The sequence below is a fragment of the Electrona antarctica genome, assembly GCF_951216825.1.
Source record: "Electrona antarctica genome assembly, chromosome: 19".
NCBI lineage: Eukaryota > Metazoa > Chordata > Actinopteri > Myctophiformes > Myctophidae > Electrona > Electrona antarctica.
Window position 1 is genome coordinate 21,381,211 of NC_136800.1, and position 21,568 is coordinate 21,402,778.

Sequence of the window (21,568 nt, forward strand, 5' to 3'; positions counted from 1 at the left end):
AGATCGTGGATCTGCTACTTCTGATGCTTTTCTATGACACTGTAGTATGATTTCATTCATTTATGAAAAAGGGCAAAAAGTTAGGATATGGAGACGAGAGGTTCTTGCCCGACAGCAACGATATATAACATGCGTATTGTGTCATATACAGGGTCCACGTGGTGGGCGCGGTGCCAGAGGACCCACAGGAAAACCTGGTGCAAAGGTGAGTCCACATTTCACTGAACTGTACAACAATACAGAGGTTCCGATACTACTCCGTACGAGGTTCAAGGTTCAAGGCTTTGAATACAAGTGATCTCAAATCTCATATTGAAGTTAGACTGCTGTTGTTATGCACTTCCACGTCCAGATTGGAAATACCCCCGATACACGTACGTAATTAGCCAGAAAAAAACCCTGCAAAGCAAAGCAAAACAGGTCAAAACAGAAACAAATCAGTCACTGACATAAATTGTCTATGTTGCCTGGATAATATATCAAATGCCAGATATCAGACTGTATTTCTGTTTCTAATCATTTGGATGAGGCTGTCCTAACTGTTTTATGACACTGACATCAATTCTCATGAAGGATAATTAAGTTCCCTTTGTCACATCTGAAGACAAACAAAGCGACCACACCTGCTCAAAATGCAGTAGCTCTGTTGACTGTCAACAGCACCCCAGTTTTCATTTTGTTGACTAAAACTATGACAATGTTCGTCGACTACCTTTTTTCACTGACGATAACTAAATAAAAACTACGCTATGATGATTAAAACTATATATAGTCGAAATGATTAATATATAATTTCATCAACAAATAAAAACTAGACGAAGTGTTAATGTAAAATCAGCCATTACGACGCCATCAAGGACCCCCAAAATAATTTTTTGTCGACAAAATCAACTAAAACTAAAACTAAAACTTTTCACATGACTAATATGTGACTAAACAACTACCCCAAAAAAGCTTCCCATCTTGAAAGGTATAGTTACAAAAAGGGCTTTATGTCCATATTGGTAAAGACTATCACTACACTGCAGTCATACAGTATAGCTCTCTCTTAGAACAAGAAAGAGAAGATGTGAGATGAACATTCATCATCACCCCCCATGGGGAAGTCAAGGCGTCTTCATCATCTCCTACCTGATAACGTGTCCATAATGCATGAACGTCCTCTCTTTCTCCAGGGAACTTCAGGCAATGATGGACCTCCTGGTGGGCCCGGCGAGAGAGTGAGTACCACACGGTCTATCATTATGAGTCATGCCGTTGTACCGTTACTTTGTTTTAAAATGAAATTACTTCACACTCATAGTGTATAACGCTGTTTTGCTGACTCGCAATAATGCATTGCTATCTTTGTTAGGGAATATTGCCCTTTTGTGATATGAAGACGAACATAGGATAAGAAATGACTTACTTTTCTACATAATTATGGTTTTGGGGAAAGGCAAGCCTAGGATTTGTTGGGTTTTCTAGGGCTAGTAATAATTTATTGGCCCATAGTTCTGCACTTCTACATTTGTTGCAGAGGTCATCTGAGGTATAAGGTATTTTCTTCTGGAAAAACCAAATTGCTCCCTCTTCCATTAAACAGTGTACCAGGGCCAGGGCCAGGGCACTCAGTCTTCCAGTATTACTTGTTAAAATGCTAAGCGTTAATGTTCAGTATTTGTATTCTAATGATGTATTTCAAACTATCTTTTGTTTCCTCAAGGGACCCCAAGGGCCTCAAGGCCCAGTCGGTTTCCCCGGACCCAAAGGACCCAACGTGAGTATCTCCAGTGGACCTGTTCACCAAGCAGGTGTCAGCACTTCCTTCACAACATGTGAAACATTGATGAGTACGTCCTGTTGACATGATGTGTGCTTGTGTGTGTGTGTGTGTGTGTGTGTGTGTGTGTGTGTGTGTGTGTGTGTGTGTGTGTGTGTGTGTGTGTGTGTGTGTGTGTGCGTGTGCGTGTGCGTGCATGTGTTCACGCTCCAGGGACCACCAGGGAAGGACGGACTGCCTGGACACCCAGGGCAGAGAGGAGAGACAGTGAGTGGTGCAACCTTTTTTATCATCCTACGGGCATTGGCCCCGGGGCATGGAGAGAATGCTGGACTGGTGTTAGTGTGTGAATACACAGTCATATCAACACATCCCACTACCAGAATCAAAATAGGGTCGACGTGGTGTCTGGTTGCTAGCGCCAAGCTTACCAGCACTGCACTTGCTTCCACACTTCCACAGACTACTCATAAGTACTCTGCCAAGGTTCTAGGCTTATTATCCCGCCCTCAATGTCTTCACATATTGTAGAGTAAATATATAAAGCATTATTCAGGTACATTTTCAGCAACCTCTTTTGCCCTTTAGGACCACTCTGTGCAATGTCATCAAACAGCGACGCGCACCTATGGTAACATCATTCTAGGCCACAGCTTTCTGCGTTACTCCTTTTTTTTCCTCCTTTTTTTGTGGCGCTAGAGCTTTAATTTAATTCATAAGAGTGTACAAATGGAACCATTGGGTCCATGTGGTTCCATGTACACGCTGAACACAAAGCATTTTTACTATGTTGGACGTTCAAGTTTTAATGAATACACGGGCAGAGTCTCAACATCTCTAAAGAATAGAAGCTGAGATATATATATATACTGACAATTAGCGCCTACTGTTGAATCACCCTGGCCTTGAGGAAGGGTGATTGCATTGTTTATCTCCAACGTTTGCAGCAGGAACAGATGGCAAAAGCCCTGGGTTCTCAACTCTCAACTTCACTAGCTGTGTACAGGATCATAGGGACATACACTGTTTTATATCTCTGCTGTCGGGCAGAAACCAATGTGTCCAAAATATTAACTTTTTCGGAAATGAAAAAGAAAAAGTTTTTAAAACACAACGTTGGTATTGTGATTTTATACATTGTCAGATACTTTCACGTGTCCTTACCATGGCTTTGCCCAAATCCAGCTCAAGTGGAGTTTTTGACCAGTGATTGGGGATATAGTTAGTTAATAAAAATAACAAACTGACTAGGAGTTAGGTGGTTTGACCGACAGTTTGAGGATCCTAGTTAGGAGACTTAGTCAGAAGCAAATTTTAATACTTTTAATTGGTTTAATATTTGTTAAACCCACACACAGACGTAAATGGTGTTCAATAACACTGATGTATTAAATCAACACAAACGGAGATAGGAGGTTTGCGCTCGACAGTGACAATATATTACTGACTTTTATGTGATGTAAATGGTGATCATACAGTAATTCCCATGTGTGTGTTTTTTCTTCTCTTCAGGGCTTCCAAGGAAAGACTGGACCCCCAGGACCTGGAGGTGTGGTTGGACCTCAGGTAGATTGCATCTCTTCTACTGCTCCTACCTAGTGTCTTCTCTGAGTGGTTTAGCTGTTATGTAGTGACATAAGAGAAGGTCCAGCCTTTACTGAAGCACTGGAACCCCACTGTGGTAAAAATGTAATCATGTGGATCTGATGTGATCTATATGAAATCAGATGTCTATGACACATCTATGACATATGATGACTCCACATTTGTTCAAGGTTTCAGCCCAATCTGAACCCTATTGAGTAGCATTTAAGTGAAATATTTCAGAAAACATGGAGGTACCATACTAAGTTAGCCTACTGACTGACATACAAAGGTTGGCGATTTGTGAGATTATCTCCAGATATACTGTACCAGCTAGCCTCCTACAGAGCCATAGTACTGTAAACATGACTGCACAACCCGTATCACATTTGATATATCAGATGTTAGTCAGACCTACTACATTTGATCAGTTGTTAGCCAGACCTACTACATTTGCTTAGGGGGTCATTCATCGATGCTGACAACATGTCTCTGTGCTGTACCTGACAGGGTCCTACCGGAGAGACGGGACCCAGCGGAGAGAGAGGTCACCCCGGGTCCCCCGGTCCCCCTGGTGAGCAAGGTCTCCCTGGAGCTGCAGGAAAAGAGGGAGGAAAGGTAAACGGCTTTCTGTGTTTGTGTCCGTGTGCCTGTAATGCAATCCTCACTGTTAATTTATCCATTTGTACTGTAACTCTGCGAATGTACAAATGGCACACATTTTGTACCCTCTCCGAGTTCAATTTCCATTGAGGATTTTACTGTGTGGTGGTTATTGCATCAGTGTGCTTTGTTGGTGTGTTCCCCTGTGCTTTCTGCATTCTGTTTTACTAATTGGATTTAGCATGTTTTATACATACTGTCCACAATGTCCAGTATACTTGTTTTGAGAATAACTGCAATACAAGCCAAAAAGATATATGTTATCATGAGATCCGGTTACAGTATATATGCATTTAATTTGAGCAGCTACCATCTCTCGGTGCATTACTGTGAAGTACAGTTATGATGTTTTAATTTGGAAAATAATACTTAAACACAACTCTAAAAAAATACTCTTTTTAGCCAGGAGACCAAAAGTTAACAAATCAATACAGAAGCTGACAGGAGGTCTTGGCTTTTTGTTTTCACAGCCAAACAGAGCAAGTTGCGTATGAGAAATGTAATCACTATGGCGCTTTGCCACTGTTAATGATCTGGCCTTTTCCACTCTTGAACCTATGTAGCCTAGTGGTATAATTGGTGCATTCAAAATGTTTTCTGTTGAAACCATTCGATTAACCCTGTCACACCCTAATATAATGGTAATCTCTTCTTTATTTGTTATTTCTGCTCAGTCATTTGCTGCTATTGCCTCCATAATATGATGAATTGTACTGATTGTTCACTAAACAAACCTCTTTTTCAAAGCTTTTGCTTTGAAAAATCAAGTATACCATGGCTAGTCACTGAGCTCACTCCAAAGAGTCCAAAACATGAATGAATGTGACATGCATGTGCACATGTGTAATTCACACCAAATTCAGAACATATAGCGAACTGCCGTTTTAAAGCTATACCGGCCAAATCAATAGGTCAGGCAACCTGAAGAGGCCTGTATAGCTTTTTGCTACTACAGTCTCACCATAAACATCAGTAAAAAAAAAAGTTGAACTTTCCTCTTCTTCTTGCAAGGTAATTCAAAAATATACTATTCCAAAAAATAGTGGTTCAAAAAAAGGTCATTCAAGAAAAAGGAAATCAATAAACTTACATGCCTAATAAAGCATAAGTCTAGAGCTACCTTTTGATGAGGTATGCTTGAAGAGCCCGATCTCACCCAAAGATGGTGAAATAACACGGATAACATACTCTACTAGAAAACTCCCAAATCTGTACATTACTCTACTACTGTTATGACAGCGATGAAGGCATGGCTTTCACCCCATTATCTCAGTTGGGCCGAATGCGTTCCACACAACATTAATATTCTGTGCCACGTTGTACAGCATTAGTAGCAGTCAGTTCTTTAAACCGAGAGTGGTTTTCCGTTTATTGATCACCTGCTTTGATGTCTGATAAGCTGATGTTGTTGTGCGTCTCTGTCTGCAGGGTGACCCAGGTCCAATGGGTATTTCTGGGAAGGTGGGCCCCGCCGGGCTGAGGGGCTTCCCAGGAGTGAGAGGACTTCCAGGGGCCATGGTAAGACCAAAACATAGACACAAGCGCAAACGGGTACACAATAGTAGAGTACACAGACACGCAGGAGTCAGAGGTCTACCACAAGCCATCGTAAAGCCCGTTTTATACTTAGTTGTGCACTGCGGTGTCACGCTGAAAACAGCGTTGCAGTTGGGAGGTTGTATAATCACAGATACCGACACACAGGTCAGGTATACTACAGTACATATACAGACACACTCAGGAGGCATTTATACAGATGAGCACATGCACAAACTCACACACAAACATGCACGCACATGTTCACACAAGCAGGCACCTGTGTGTGTCATCTCACATCCCGAGAACAAGCACTGCCAAGTACAACACGGCTCCCAAACCTCAATTACCAAACCAACTACCTGCTGTTGAACCAAATGCCATCTTGGCTGAGCGCCACACTGAAAGTTATGAGAGTCTCTCTAGCGGTGTGATCCAAAAAATCCAATGTAGTTATTACTTACTAGTCACAAGCTTGTGTTAAAATACTTTTTAACACGGGTACACTTAACCACTTTCACCGTCAAAAATGTTCAAGCAGATCAGCAGATCAAACCATGGAGGATGGCACTCAGAAAGAAAAGTCCATCATTTTCATTGTTCCATATGCCTCATATTGACACGGATGACAAACGTTTCGGCTATCCACCCTTTATCAGTGTGAAAAGGAGAGGCAGTCGCAATACCAGGTGATCGATCATCATTAATGACGGTGATGACACCTCACACCTGAAAGATGTCTAGGGTAATATGGCTTACTGAGCATACTCATTGGCTTGAATCTAGAACAAATAAAACACATCCACATGGACATTAACATTAAAAGAAGGACTCGTGTACGAATCAACAAGCCATGGCATGGCCCCATATGTGTTATTAATATATATCTCTCTATAATTTTACAAAGTGTCTAAATGTGGAACTCTAGTATATCGTGATTGTTCTTATGGATGTCCGGTCTAGGGTTTAAAGGTCATATGATTACCTTGACGTCTTCATTTATGGGATATAGACCTGTTAGGGTATGTATCCATTCCAAAAGCATTGTAAAATCGAAGCAATCTTTCATAGTTGCCACCTCTCCAATTGAGCCACAAGAGAAATATTCAAAACCGCCATGCTGACATGAACATTGAATTCCAAATGTATGAAGGGCGTCATGTAGGCCTAATGATTTGGATTTTATTTTGACACCAACTACTTCGTTATTTAGCTAACTTATGTTATTTAGGCGTGACATACAGTATTAACATACTGTATTGACATAACATAGCAAAACACTAGAAATGCACGGAAAGACAAATTAATCTTGATGTTCGTCAGAAACCAACTGCACTCAAGCCCATAACATGGCGGGGGCGCAACATGCAATGCCTCCTATACTCGCAGGGTTCCGATAATAGATGGTGTGGTTGAGTCACCATTTCAAGGGTGAGTGACCAATGACTATCCGGGACAATAAGAAGACTTATTACAGCTGTTGTGTGTTTATCGCCCAATGTCCTCGTACAGCATGCACATGCACGCGTGACACATTTGCTTTGTACACTCACACGTACCGAACAAAAATAGAACATATGACTCACTGATGACGATGCACACAAGCAGACTGATACAGAACCACACCAGTGTTAACATCGTCGACTAAAACGAAAAATGTTCGTGGACTACTTTTTTCACCAACTAAATAACAACTAAGCTATGATGACTAAAACTTTGACTAAATATACTGTTAAATAAAAACTAGACAAAAAAAGGAAGGGACTAGTAGAGAAGAGATCCAGTAGAACTAAAGCATGTCATTTTATGCTTGGGTTTGGTGCAGGTGTCACTCTACAAAAATAGCCGATCTACAAACTATAGTATAAATCAGGCATTCCAGCGCCATCATGGCCGCCCAAATTGCATTTTTAGTAAACTAAATCAAGTGTAGATTTAGTCTAAACTAAAAACTAAAACATTTCAGATGACTAAAGAACTAGAACACATTGCATGAGCGAGCACAAAAACATTGTTAATGGCTGTCTGTACTTATATATAACAACATGCGCACACACACACAAATAATCAATGAAAATGAATCCAGTGTGTGCACATGCACAAATAGACAAGCACGCGCAAATCTTTTCTCACTCGATCTTGGGTGAGCATGCAACGCGTGCTACGCAGACACACACACACACACACACACACACACACACACACACACACACACACACACACACACACACACACACACACACACACACACACACACACACACACACATACACACCTACTTGAGCATGCATGCAACGAGTGTCTCCCTCCTAATCTCAGACAGGCATATGCACAAAGCAAAACACACACACGCATAAACACATCATCTGGCCTCTCCATCGTGGGGGGATCAAAGCCACACTAGCAACACCTGAGCCAATAAACAATGCTTTGTGTGTGTGTGCTGCCCCGGTATAGTGGGATGAGGGATCCTTCCAGCTTTCTAATGCGCCGCAGAGGTATTAAAACAAAAAAAGTGAAAGCCATAGCATCGTGGGGAAACTGTTTGGCAGCTACCACGCCTTTCTGGCTCTGACAGGAGCGTGGTATGAGGCTTTAAATTAGTTATTATAATGGAAGTATTTTACAGCCGCGGGCGAACAACATTTTCCATATGCCATCTTAGCTTCTTGGTGCCACGAGCCGGGCCGGGCGCCTGCGTTGGTTGGCTCGAGGAGAGGAGATGACAGGCGGCCAGAGATTGATGGGCTCTCTCTCTCTCTCTCTCCTCACCGGGGGGGCTTCAGGCTCATAGTGGCTGCTTGATAACGAGGTGTAATCCAGAGACGTGGCGTAAGATGAGCGCTCCATAGTGTAACACGCGTCGATCGACTCCAACGCACCAGCGCGGCCGCAATCATGCATGTGCCGATATGCGTCACCCAGACTTACGTGTAAGCCTAAACAAACATGAAGGTGGAATCAACTCGCATTGCACGCCCACCAGACACCTTGCGAGCACAGGGGTAAAACGCGTGCAAGCACTCACACACGCACACAAGCAGCAGACGTCCTCATTCGCACACACAGACTGCCTGCAAACAAAAACACAGGCATACTGTAAAACGAGCATGCGCGTGCAAAGACACACACACACACACACACACACACACACACACACACACACACACACACACACACACACACACACACACACACACACACACACACACGTGTGCTGCACACCCAAGCACACATTAACATTTAAGAGCCCATTTGACAGCAGGTACCACCTGTGCTCTTTGGAGGGCATTGAGCAGTGGCCCAGCAGTCAGTGGTGTACATTTACTCGAGTAAATTTGATGATTTTTTTTTACTTTACTTTACTTCTACTCCACTACATCTTAGAGACAAATGTTGTACTTTTACTCTACTATAATTATTTGAAAACTTTAGTTACTTTATAGATAGATGATGCTATTATAAAACATAAATTTTTTGGCCAAGCTCACAATCTATTCGGTCTGCTACTTTCAAAAGATTTTGAATACATTTGAAAGCTGCACAATGAGTACTTTCTACTTTTTGGTACTTTGAGTACATTTTGGAGCCAATACTTGTGTACTTTTACTCAAGTACATTTTGAATTTGTGACTTTTACTTGTAACCGAGTATTTCTATATTGCAGTATCAATTATTTTACTTAAGTAAAAAAGAAAAAAGAAAAAGAAAAAATGTGAGTAGTTTTTCCAGCACTGCCAGTGGTCCGGCACTAACCCTCTCCTGTCCTCTGCTTCCAGGGTCCAGGCGGCTTGAAGGGAGGAGAAGGCCCTCAGGGAACACAAGGGCCCAACGTAAGTATCCTGTTACCATGGCTACCGTTACCTCAGCTCTCCACAGGACTACTGCACATTTGTTCTCTTCTTGGAGGAGGGAACAGCACGTACAGTAGTGCACAAAATGTTGCAGGCAAGGGGATAATGATTATTCCTTATAGGAGAGAATATAAGGTGTGTGTGTGTGTGTGTGTGTGTGTGTGTGTGTGTGTGTGTGTGTGTGTGTGTGTGCGTGTGCGACTGTGCATGTGCATGTGCGATTGTGCGTGTGCGTGTGTGCGTGCAGGTGTCACGCCAGATGCCAGGGTTAAAGGCAAAATGTTGAAGTCTCGGTCTTCAAAAGGTTTGGATCAAAATGCATCGTGCACTTTGATCAGAAACACTGTGTCACCTGTCAGAGTTGTCACCTGTCAAAAAGTGATCAGCGTTTGCTTCTGTGCCTTGAAGGATAATCAGGATGATCGTTAACACATTTAGCATTTTTGCGTATTAGCATTTATATTGGTATTTCGATCCTGTTATTTAATTCCCATCCATATCAATCACAATTATCCTCCCGTAGCCTCCTCAAGCCCCCTTATAGCCTTATAGCTTTATTTCGACACACACACACACACACACACACACACACACACACACACACACACACACACACACACACACACACACACACACACACACACTCTGCTCTTTGCCAGTCGTTCCTTCTAAGCCTAATTTATGCACTGCCGTGCGGCGGTGTCGCATCAGGAACGGGCAAGAATAGCAGACGTACAAGCTCACAGAATGTTGCACCCGTCACACTCCACTTGTTCGTGAGTGGCTTTGAAAAAATAGAAGAAAAACGGAAAAAGAAAAGGGTGGCACAGCAGAGTAAACCACAAAGTAGTGGGCCGATCTTTCTTTCTCTCTCTCTCTCTCTCTCTCTCTCTTCCATCTTGTTGAGGCTGCTGGCCACTGATGTGTGGAAGTGGCTCTTCCAGCTCTGTATAGATTGTACAGAGAGTGGCTGGCTTGCTGGCAGATAGTGGCTGGCTGGCTGGCTGACTGACTGTCTGACTAACTGACAGGCAGCTTTGAAGAGTCTGACATTTTGTTCAAGCGATAAGCGCTGGCTTCCGATAACTGCCTCCATGCCTCCCCCCTTTCACCACTGCCAGATGAGATAAAACGGCAGATATGCAGGGCACGCATAATGAAAGAGAGAGGATGCTGGTGGCTGTGGTGTGGCTTGTTTTTAATGGGAGTAATCATTCGCAATGCAAATTATTATTTTCTTCTTTTTTCTTCATTCAAATTTTATTTGATAGGGATGATGCGATACAGCATGAGAATTACATGGCTGCACAGAGATGTTATACGTAGCTGATGCAAATTTTCAACTCTTCTTTCATTGTCATAAAATCACAATGCACCGCCGATATGGAAACACAATAAAATGTGCATATCAAAATGCCTTGGTCGTGATGTGATGTGGCGATTAAAAACAATTGAAGCAATTAGCAATGCAATAGGTACCCTTCTTGTTTGCTTTCAGCCAGCCCGTAACCTTTGTTGTAAAAGATTTTATATCTGGAATTAATTTGATTGCGGTTGTTAACGTGTTCCAAAGTTGACAGCTCTTTATGGAGACAGCTGTTTGTTGAAATGTAGTTCTATAGGATGTGTAATGTTGCATTTGCCATTCACCATATTTATGAGGTAGTTTTACTATGTTACTGTCCTGTCTTTATGTATGAGATACTGTATCTATCTGTATCTCACTATGTTATATTGTCTTGTCTTTACAAATAACAAGTAAGAAAGTAGCCTTGGGAACCGAGACATGTGTCTCACAGGGCCGGAGTCTACAGAAATAGGAGTATTTCTGTAGAATGAGGCGGCTTGATGTAAAAGTACATCTCCCAGCCATGATGTACAAGTACACCCCCTGGACAGGATGTAGCCCCTGGACATGATGTAGTAGGCCTACAAGTAGACTACTCCCCCTGGACATGATGTAGGCCTACAAGTAGACTACTCCCCCTGGACATGATGTAGGCCTACAAGTAGACTACTCCCCCTGGACATGATGTAGGCCTACAAGTAGACTACTCCCCCTGGACATGATGTAGGCCTACAAGTAGACTCCTCCCCCTGGACATGTATGTCGGAGGGACAGGATAGCATTGGGTCACATTGGGTCACATTGTTATAGTCTTTGGTATGACCCGGTTGGGGCTTTAACCCTGACCGTACAGTCTCAGGGTAGACACTCTAACCACAAGGTCACTGAGCTTTATAAATGGGGTAGTTTGACTCTATTGGCTTGCACGTGCATGATGGACTGTTTCCACAGGGTATGATGACCGGGGCGAAACAGAGGGTGGTGTGACTAAGTACAATGTCCCCACACGCCAGAGATGTGATATTTTACTCCATCGATTTCCCTGCCAGTGATTGCAGTCTGTGTGTGTGTGTGTGTGTGTGTGTGTGTGTGTGTGTGTGTGTGTGTGTGTGTGTGTGTGTGTGTGTGTGTGTGTGTGTGTGTGTGTGTGTGTGTGTGTGTGTGTGTGTGTGTGTGTGTGTGTGTGTGTGTGTGTGTGTGTGTGTGTGTGGGTGGGGGGGGGGGGCATGAGAGAAAGGATGAGGGAAAGACAGAAAGAAGGAGAGGAGTTAGTCAAAGTGCATGTGTGCGTGCGTGAGTGAGTGTGTGCATGAGCATGTGTGAGTGCGTGTGTGTGTTTTAAAGCATCCCCCATGCATCAGTGACCACCAGGCCACTTAATTTAGATTAGATGTCAGCGTACAGTCACATCAACAAGAACTGGAGAGAGAGAGAGAGAGAGAGGAGAGAGAGAGAGAGAGAGGAGAGAGAGAGAGAGAGAGAGAGAGAGAGAGAGAGAGAGAGAGAGAGAGAGAGAGAGAGAGAGAGAGAGAGAGAGAGAGAGAGCGCTTGCATGTTTCAGGGGGTATTGAGTACTGAGTCAGAGTAACTGTGTGAGTGTGTGCATCATATGTGGGTTTGCATATGTAATGGTGCGTGTACATGTGGGCAGATTGGCAGGCGGACATGGTCAGTCTGCAGTTCTGTGTCACAGGACAAAAAACAGACCAGGTGGCAGCTCACACCAGTATCTGAATCACAAGTTGTGGGGGGGGGGGGGGGGGATTTCAGTCTACACCCCTCAAGGACGCGGTGGTGGTTGGTATGATTTGGGGCCCCTGCACAGCAAGCACTGGAGCACACATACCTGCATGTATGGACACAGTACACACACAGTTAATAAGAGTCAGTACAAAGACTTCCAGAAGGGAAGCAAAACAAACAAACACCCATTTCTATTTCTAGATCAGAACTCTTCTTATACATCCACCCTGCTGTTCCCACCCCACACACACAGGCTGCGTTCCCTTCCCAGGCACAGCTCTGGTTTCCATTGAAGTTTTAGTCTCATCTTTAGTTCAATATATAGAGAGATGAAGTTGAAGCGAGAGAGAACCCCTGGTGGTGGTGCAGATGAAGCCTTAACTCCTGGACAATGTAGACCGAGGTGGTGCTGGGGTTGGGTTAGGAGGTGGTGCTGGGGTTGGGTTAGGAGGTGGTGCTGGGGTTGGGTTAGGAGGTGGGCTGGGGTTGGGTTAGGAGGTGGTGCTGGGGTTGGGTTAGGAGGTGGTGCTGGGGTTGGGTTAGGAGGTGGGCTGGGGTTGGGTTAGGAGGTGGGCTGGGGTTGGGTTAGGAGGTGGTGCTGGGGTTGGGTTAGGAGGTGGTGCTGGGGTTGGGTTAGGAGGTGGTGCTGGGGTTGGGTTAGGAGGTGGGCTGGGGTTGGGTTAGGAGGTGGTGCTGGGGTTGGGTTAGGAGGTGGTGCTGGGGTTGGGTTAGGAGGTGGGCTGGGGTTGGGTTAGGAGGTGGTGCTGGGGTTGGGTTAGGAGGTGGGCTGGGGTTGGGTTAGGAGGTGAGCTGGGGTTGGGTTAGGAGGTGGTGCTGGGGTTGGGTTAGGAGGTGGTGCTGGGGTTGGGTTAGGAGGTGGTGCTGGGGTTGGGTTAGGAGGTGGTGCTGGGGTTGGGTTAGGAGGTGGTGCTGGGGTTGGGTTAGGAGGTTGGCTGGGGTTGGGTTAGGAGGTGGTGCTGGGGTTGGGTTAGGAGGTGGTGCTGGGGTTGGGTTTAGTAAAAATAAAATTGTATAAAATACGTCCTAGATTGTAAGCTTTAAAGTAAGTGGTGTTTTGCCAGCCCTGGTTTAGTAGTATTGTGACTGGAGAGACCATGTCTGATGGTTCTTTGTTCCTGGATGACAGGGTTCTCCCGGAGAGAGAGGACCTGCCGGGCCCGGTGGTCCTATCGGCCAGACAGGACGCAATGGACCCCAGGGGGGTCCTGGCCCCGCCGGGGAAAAAGGAGGACCTGTGAGTATTCTCTCTCTCTCTCTCTGTCTGTCTGTCTGTCTTTAAAATAACTAAGTAGATTTAAGTATTTTTACTTTACTGGAGTATTTCCATTTTTAAGTACTTTTACTTCTACTCGACTACTCCACTACATCTCAGAGGCAAATGTTGTACTTTTACTCCACTACAATTATTTGAAAACTTTAGTTACTTGTAGATTTAGATTATTATTTCAATACATACATTAACAACTTCCGCCCTATACATTCCGGGCCGGCCATTTGAAAATAGCCGATCTTGTAGATCTGCTATTTTCAAACTTGAAATATGACATTCTGTGCTTTCTACTTTTGGTACTTTAAGTACATTTTGATACCAATACTTTTAGAATTTTAGATTCCAGACTTTTACTTTGAACAGAGCATTTCTTCAATTTCTGCAATATTGATACTTTTACTTTACTTACTTAAGTAAAAAAAAAAGAAAAGTACTTTTTCCACACTGCTTCTCTCTCTTTGTGTCACTCTCCCTGCTTCAGTTTGTCTCTGTCTGTCTCTTTCTTCATTCTTTGGTGCTAAAAAAGCCTTTGATATACAATAGAAGTTGCCAATGGCCAAAGATGATAAAACATGCTTGTGTCTTTGTTTAGGGAGAGAAAGGTCCCTTGGGTCCTGCTGGTCGAGATGGCATCCAAGGCCCTGTTGGTTTACCTGGTCCCGCTGGCCCTCAAGGCCCACCCGGAGAGGACGGCGACAAGGTACAGTATATCCTTGGATGTGCTACCCCTCAACCAGAGTCCTGTGGTCTCATGAGTATTCTAGAGAATTAATTAATTTACCTCAAGAGACAATTAGTGAACACTGTCTTAATTTGTGTAGTGTAATCAAGAAATTGGAGCGACTTTCTTGCCAGAGAGGCACTCAGTGTTCTATTGGCATCTCTGTAATTAGCACCTTCTGAAAAATGATTTGTTTTTAATATCCTTAATTAATTCCTTTTATTTTGATTGTCAGGATTTATCTGTACCTCTTCCATTCTACAATACGGCACACTTTCCACAAATTAGATCAACAAATGCAATGATTTCATGCTGGAATTGTGTTTATCCCTAGATGTTCAAACAGTGTGTCCACACACTCCACAGCTAGATGTTCAAACAGTGTGTCCACACTCCACAGCTAACAGTGTGTCCACAGACTCCACACTCCACAGCTAATGCACTTGAACAGGGATTAGCATCTTTTTAGCATTTTGTCATCATACGGGTCACTCAATCGGGTCGTGTCTCCTCATTGCGTCATGTCATCAGCGATGGTGCGAGCGAGAGTCACACAAGGAGCCAAGTAATCAATGAATTGCAAACACTTGCCGGAGATCTTTGTGGGCCAATCGGATTAGACTCTCCAAGAGTGATATTTACTGAGCCAATCATGATGAAGGTGACATCTAATGACTTTGAACTGAAGACTAAACATTGGTTGTGGTTGTTTAAAGTTGTGAATTGCTGTGTTTGTGTTGTTCTGCAGGGCGAGGTTGGTGAACCTGGACAGAAGGGAAGCAAAGCAGACAAGGGTGAACAAGTAGGTTTTTTTCTTTTATTTTCTTTCGATGGAAAGTTCATATGGGTTCTCATAATAAAAAATAATAAAAAAGGGGCGCTAGGTGCTAGCCCCTCCAATGCATGGCTTTCCGAAATTACGTCATAGGCCAGCCAAGTCTACGGACTTTTAATGTTTGTTTAGAGCCTAATTATAAATTCCCCGTCGCCAGTCAAGTAAATAAACAGGTTGTTATTAGAATATATAGAATATCAACAAGAGTGATGTCCTGGTTACTTACAAGTAATGCAAGTCATCAAACGGATATGGTTGTATATGAACTGTCTATAGATTAGTTAGTTATGTATGTACTATATACTGTGTGGATAGATACCATACAATCCATGGACTTCAGAATGATTCCACATTGGCAAATGCATCAGTGACACCCACGACCACAAGGATTGATTAGTTCCTCGTCCATGTTTGACACAGAAGCGCACAGTGTTGTTATGGATGGAAGCATCCGTTCTATACTTTTTTGGATCACGCTCCCCCAAAAATACAAAATATGCATTTAAATGTTGAATTTATTTTGGAGACAGATAGGGTGGAGTGACGCCAGGCCTGAGGCCACGGTGTTAAATATTCTCTTTGTCAAGTACCATTCCAATCCATTGTGTGAATCTCCTTAAAACCAGAATAAATCACCAGCCGTGTGCCGCAGGAGTTTTGTGAGATACATTTGTTGTCCGTGACAGATGACTACAGCACATCAAAAATAAACCTACAAACTTTGTGAGCTTCCTTGTTCTAACTGTGAATATGTCCATGTTTACAGGGACCTCCAGGTCCAGCTGGTCTTCAGGGCCCTCTCGGAGCTCCCGGTCCAGCTGTAAGTATATACCCCCTGCTGGGATGGTAGCATCTCATTGCTTTCAACTGCACTGCCATTTAGTTTTTAGACTGAGTTTAAATTTACCAATGAAAGTGTAAACATTGTGACGGAACATAAGATATTTGTTTCATGTTTTTTCACTTTTATTTATTTTTTAATTTTTATTTGAGTACCGGTATTTAAATTCCAGACATTAGCAGCACCTGTGAAAGAAGAACATAATTGTTATGTATTATGCACATTAACATACTGAGTGTTAGTATAGTATAGACCAAGGGTATCCACAATCTGAACAGACAACACATTGTGAACACGTTTCAATAATTACATTGTTGGATAGACCACTGTAAGAGCACTAAGTGTATTTTGAAAGGCGCTTTAAAAATATAATTTACTTGCTTAATGCTTACTAACACTTGAACAGAGTTGCATCCATCCATATACTAAGCCCATAGTGCACATAGCATCTTCCTCACTCACTCACGGTCACCTCAATTTATATGTTCTAACATTACAAAACCTTAATAAATTCTTAACATGTAACACGTAACCGGCCACCTGGCTAACATCACGGCAAGCTAATAAAACATTGAGATATTTAGATTTATATTATGCGCGCAGAGATAAACTGAAAGCATGTCAAAAGTGAATCGGATGTGCCTCCAGGACCACTGTCTCTCCCGAGGCTTTTATTAATAAACCAAGCCAGTTTAAAAATATTTTTCCTCAATCCTGCCAGCTCCCAGACACAGAGCAGTAGTCTCTCTATACTATAGTGGGGTCTGACTAAAAATGTCCCTGTTTGGCAAGATCTCCTGGTGCTCTTTCAAGTGCTGACACGCATTTGAAATGAAAACTCCCCCAGTATGTCAACTCTTCATTCTATGGCTCTCCTCTCCTCTCCTCTCCTCTCCTCTCCTCTCCTCTCCTCTCCTCTCCTCTCCTCTCCTCTCCTCTCCTCTCCTCTCCTCTCCTCTCCTCTCCTCTCCTCTCCTCTCCTCTCCTCTCCTCTCCTCTCCTCTCCTCTCCCCCTGTCATCCTTTAGTCTTGTGCACCTCTGTTGTTGTGAGGAACACCAGATACTCACAGTCAGCAAATTTCCCATCCTATTCACCCCTCCCCTCCCCCGCTACGTTCCCTGTAGCATACTTGTTCCGCGGATGCCATGCTTCTGACCCATGGTTTGTGACATGGACACAAAAACAAACATGAGACAAAATCATAATGCTGAGTTCGCTCGCTGTGTATTGTAGTAACGATTCCCAACCTGTGGGCCCCGGCACACAGGCAGGCCGTGAGGATATTGCAAGTGGGCCACCAAACAATTGGCAAAACAAAGATTATATTGGCAATAGAAGAGTAAGACATTAACATAAAAAAGTGACTTAAGCTTTCATTGTGATACCGATAGGTAGGAGCAATTACAATTTACAATTTAGGCATTTAGCAGATGCTCTTAATCCAGAGCGATTTTCAGTAAGCAAGAACAACACATGGTAATACATCACATACAGTATACTACGTTAGTTTGATCTATCCAGGCCAGAACTCAATATTGTTGGGCCAACCAATCTGACCATGTGGCCGCCCTGTTGAGTGGTCAGCATGGTCAAGTTGGCCCCTGATCCAGATATACTTCCTGTGCATACAGTAAGGCTTGTGATTTCATGCTCACAGCTACTACAGTGCAGTATATGTTTAGATGTGATTTCATGCTCATACTACAGTGCAGTATATGTTTAGATGTGATTTCATGCTCACAGCTACTTCAGTGCAGTATATGTTTAGATGTGATGTCATGCTCATACTACAGTGCAGTATATGTTTAGATGTGATTTCATGCTCATACTACAGTGCAGTATATGTTTAGATGTGATTTCATGCTCACAGCTACTTCAGTGCAGTATATGTTTAGATGTGATGTCATGCTCATACTACAGTGCAGTATATGTTTAGATGTGATTTCATGCTCACAGCTACTACAGTGCAGTATATGTTTAGATGTGATTTCATGCTCATACTACAGTGCAGTATAATATGTTTAGATGTGATTTCATGCTCACAGCTACTTCAGTGCAGTATATGTTTAGATGTGATGTCATGCTCATACTACAGTGCAGTATATGTTTAGATGTGATTTCATGCTCACAGCTTCTACAGTGCAGTATATGTTTAGATGTGATTTCATGCTCATACTACAGTGCAGTATATGTTTAGATGTGATTTCATGCTCATACTACAGTGCAGTATATGTTTAGATGTGATTTCATGCTCACAGCTACTACAGTGCAGTATATGTTTAGATGTGATTTCATGCTCATACTACAGTGCAGTATAATATGTTTAGATGTGATTTCATGCTCACAGCTACTACAGTGCAGTATATGTTTAGATGTGATTTCATGCTCACAGCTACTACAGTGCAGTATATGTTTAGATGTGATTTCATTCTCACAGCTACCTTCAGTGCAGTATATGTTTAGATGAGGAGCAGCTGCAGTGGATCATCAGGTGTGTTTCTGTGTGATGACCTTTGACCTCTCACACAGGGCAGTGATGGTGAATCAGGACCCAGAGGTCAGCAGGGTATGTTTGGCCAGAAGGGAGACGAGGGCTCACGAGGTTTCCCCGGCCTGCCAGGACCCATCGGACTGCAGGTAAGATGCTAGTGCAGTGTGTTCCACCTTCTCTCTCACACTCACATGGACGCACACACTGTACAGTCCAAACATCGTGTATTTCAGTTACAAGACCCTATATTCGACAATGGCAGTCATTGCGTTAATCATCCAACGAAATATCACACACACTTGCATGTGCGCGTGCGTCACGCACATACACTCTCTATCTATTTCTGTGTTTCTCGACGCTCTGCAATCGGATCACGTTAAACAAAGCCGTAGACATACAGGTAGGCCTACGTGTTGTTTACCGACCGTCAAAGCCCCCCCCCCCCCCCACCCTTTCATCTGTTCCTCCCATTAGTACAAGATTCCATGTCTACTTCATCATTTACATTAAAGAGCATAACTCACTCAGGCAGCATGATATTATATATTATATTTTGGGAATAATGCTCAGTTTGCATCGCCCCGGGGAGTATAATGTTAAAAATACGTACCAATCCCCCCTCTAGCTGCTCTCCCCTAGCACAGACTGGTAAAAAAAATCTATCCAAATCGAATGCTTGCGCTTTCGCGTGTTGGCATTTTGCCGCAGTGTTAATGGTAGTAGGAAACCCACCGTTGGTCTCCAGTCACACTTTATCATGACCATGCAGTGAGCAGTGTTGCCAACTCTGGTGACAGAAATAAGCTAACACACCTCTAAAAACAAGCCAAAAACAAGCCACCTCTTGCGAGAGAAATACACCAAATCTCCCCTTGAAAAACAAGCCAAAACATGTCCATATAATCAATGTCCATATAATCAAATCAACCATATAATCAAAATGAACACAAACAATCTTTGTGTTTACACACTTTTGTCTTCAATGTTTGTGTTTTCACACTTTTGTCTTCAATGTTTGTGTTTACACAATGTTTGTGTTTACACAATGTTTGTGTTTACACAATGTTTGTGTTTTCACACTTTTGTCTTCAATGTTTGTGTTTACACAATGTTTGTGTTTACACAAACACTCAAAGCTGGACATACTGTAGGAGGGCCTAGCACCCCTCAAAGATGATTTGATGCATTTATCATTATAAATACTATATATACAGTATGTCTATAATATTTTTTGGTCATTTATTATAACATTACACACATACTTTAGCCACCAGACAGATTGTCACTGAACTGATTCACACTACTCCCCATACCTATGGGGAATTATAGTATATACAAAAAATAAATTACAGTATATATCAAAGAAATGTTGTCCTGTTAGAACAAAACAGCTAGCAGTTAGCTTCAAAACAAGCCCACAGCATTTTTAAAACAAGCCCAAAAAAACGCAACCCCCGACTCGTCCTTTTTCCCCCACAACTCTGGAAAAAAACAAGGCCAAAGTTGGGGTAAATACTACTTGGCAACCCTGGCAGAGACCCTGGATAAGAGACAAGCTGCTGTGATATCGGCTGTCAGGGTTGTGTTGTGGTACGTTTCACCGCAGGGGGTCAAAACAGTGCCGCTGCCAGGAGAGATGCCACTAGGCACGAGCACTCTCCTCTCCTCACCTCCTCTCCTCTCCTCACCTCCTCTCCTCTCCCCCTATCATTCAGACCACAACGCCTCACGGCTCTGCCCACAAGTATAATCCATAATGAGGCTTTTGCCGAAAGTTGTGACGATATAATCGGTCGGGACTCGGCAGCCAAGTTCCGGTAGTTCGTTCAAAGAAATGTTCCCACTTCAACCCATTAAAAGACCTGAGGCCGATTCTACTAATGCCCTCTAAATCAGTAGTTCTCACACATTCAAGACTTTTCTAAAATGTTCCTAAAAAATAGTACATCTGCTATTTATTTATAGCCAACGCAAAAATGTAAAATTACACAGGTGCTTTCACGGTTTTAACGGGTTAATTACTTCACAAATGCGTACATATTCACAAGAACACAATGAACGTGTATTTAAGTGATGACGTTCCTTTTTTTCAGATAATTTTTCTCCATTCTAACTGACATACTAGTACAGTAGTTTTACAGTAGTAGTTTTCACATCAATATTCACATCAATGATTGAAAATGTACAGAAACACCCATTCTTGCATTGTATTATTAATGCAACGCTGACCCCGAACCTGCCATAGAGTCAGTCTACTGTCCCACCCCACGGCCCGTGCAGTCAGAGGAGAAGCTAAGCTGAGAACAAAGCTAATTCAACAAATCGAGCTAAAATTGAAGAAACCTGCTTCGGTGGCAGTGAATACAGAAACCGACATGCACTCTCGAAATGTCCTGCGGTCAATTATCCGGCAACTCAGTGAGGATGAAATTAGAGCTAAGCCCCCAGTGGTCAATGAGGCCAGATAACGTTGTTATTAAGTGCAATTGACTTTTAATTGGGCATAATGCACTCCGTCCCCAGTCCTTTAATTATGTTTGGTCGAACCACCCTTCAATAGATGGCAGCGGCCCGTGCGAGCTCAGCTCTTCAATGCAATTATCTGTGGCATTAATGATTTTTGACCGAGCGCAGAGGAAGGAATTCAGCTCTGATTTGAAAGCCTTCCACCAGGTTGGACAGGGGGTCTGTTTGCAGTGGTATATACATGATGAGAGTGGTGAATTGTTCAGATGAAGAGGTCAAAGTATTGGACACATGGAGGAGGGTAAATATCAGATTTGATTGCAGCGGTGCGTCGTCAGAGCTCCAGGCTAGTGCGGGGAAGTGCCAAGGCATAAGCAAACATTTATCGATCCGCTCTGTTCTAATGCCTTTCATTTAAATGCCAGAGGAGA

General features: G+C 43.1%; 1 protein-coding gene across 1 annotated transcript in view; it reads left to right on the forward strand.

The window, feature by feature from the left end:
* LOC306943866 (collagen alpha-1(XI) chain-like) overlaps positions 1-21,568 on the forward strand; it is a 126,769-nt gene that overhangs the window by 80,435 nt on the left and 24,766 nt on the right. Inside the window, exons 34-46 of the mRNA XM_079530377.1 lie at positions 152-205; positions 1,176-1,220; positions 1,706-1,759; positions 1,976-2,029; positions 3,275-3,328; positions 3,857-3,964; positions 5,438-5,527; positions 9,325-9,378; positions 13,638-13,745; positions 14,374-14,481; positions 15,251-15,304; positions 16,104-16,157; positions 18,710-18,817. Coding sequence (XP_079386503.1) covers positions 152-205; positions 1,176-1,220; positions 1,706-1,759; positions 1,976-2,029; positions 3,275-3,328; positions 3,857-3,964; positions 5,438-5,527; positions 9,325-9,378; positions 13,638-13,745; positions 14,374-14,481; positions 15,251-15,304; positions 16,104-16,157; positions 18,710-18,817 — 945 coding nt within the window. The remainder of the gene's footprint in view (positions 1-151; positions 206-1,175; positions 1,221-1,705; positions 1,760-1,975; positions 2,030-3,274; positions 3,329-3,856; positions 3,965-5,437; positions 5,528-9,324; positions 9,379-13,637; positions 13,746-14,373; positions 14,482-15,250; positions 15,305-16,103; positions 16,158-18,709; positions 18,818-21,568) is intronic.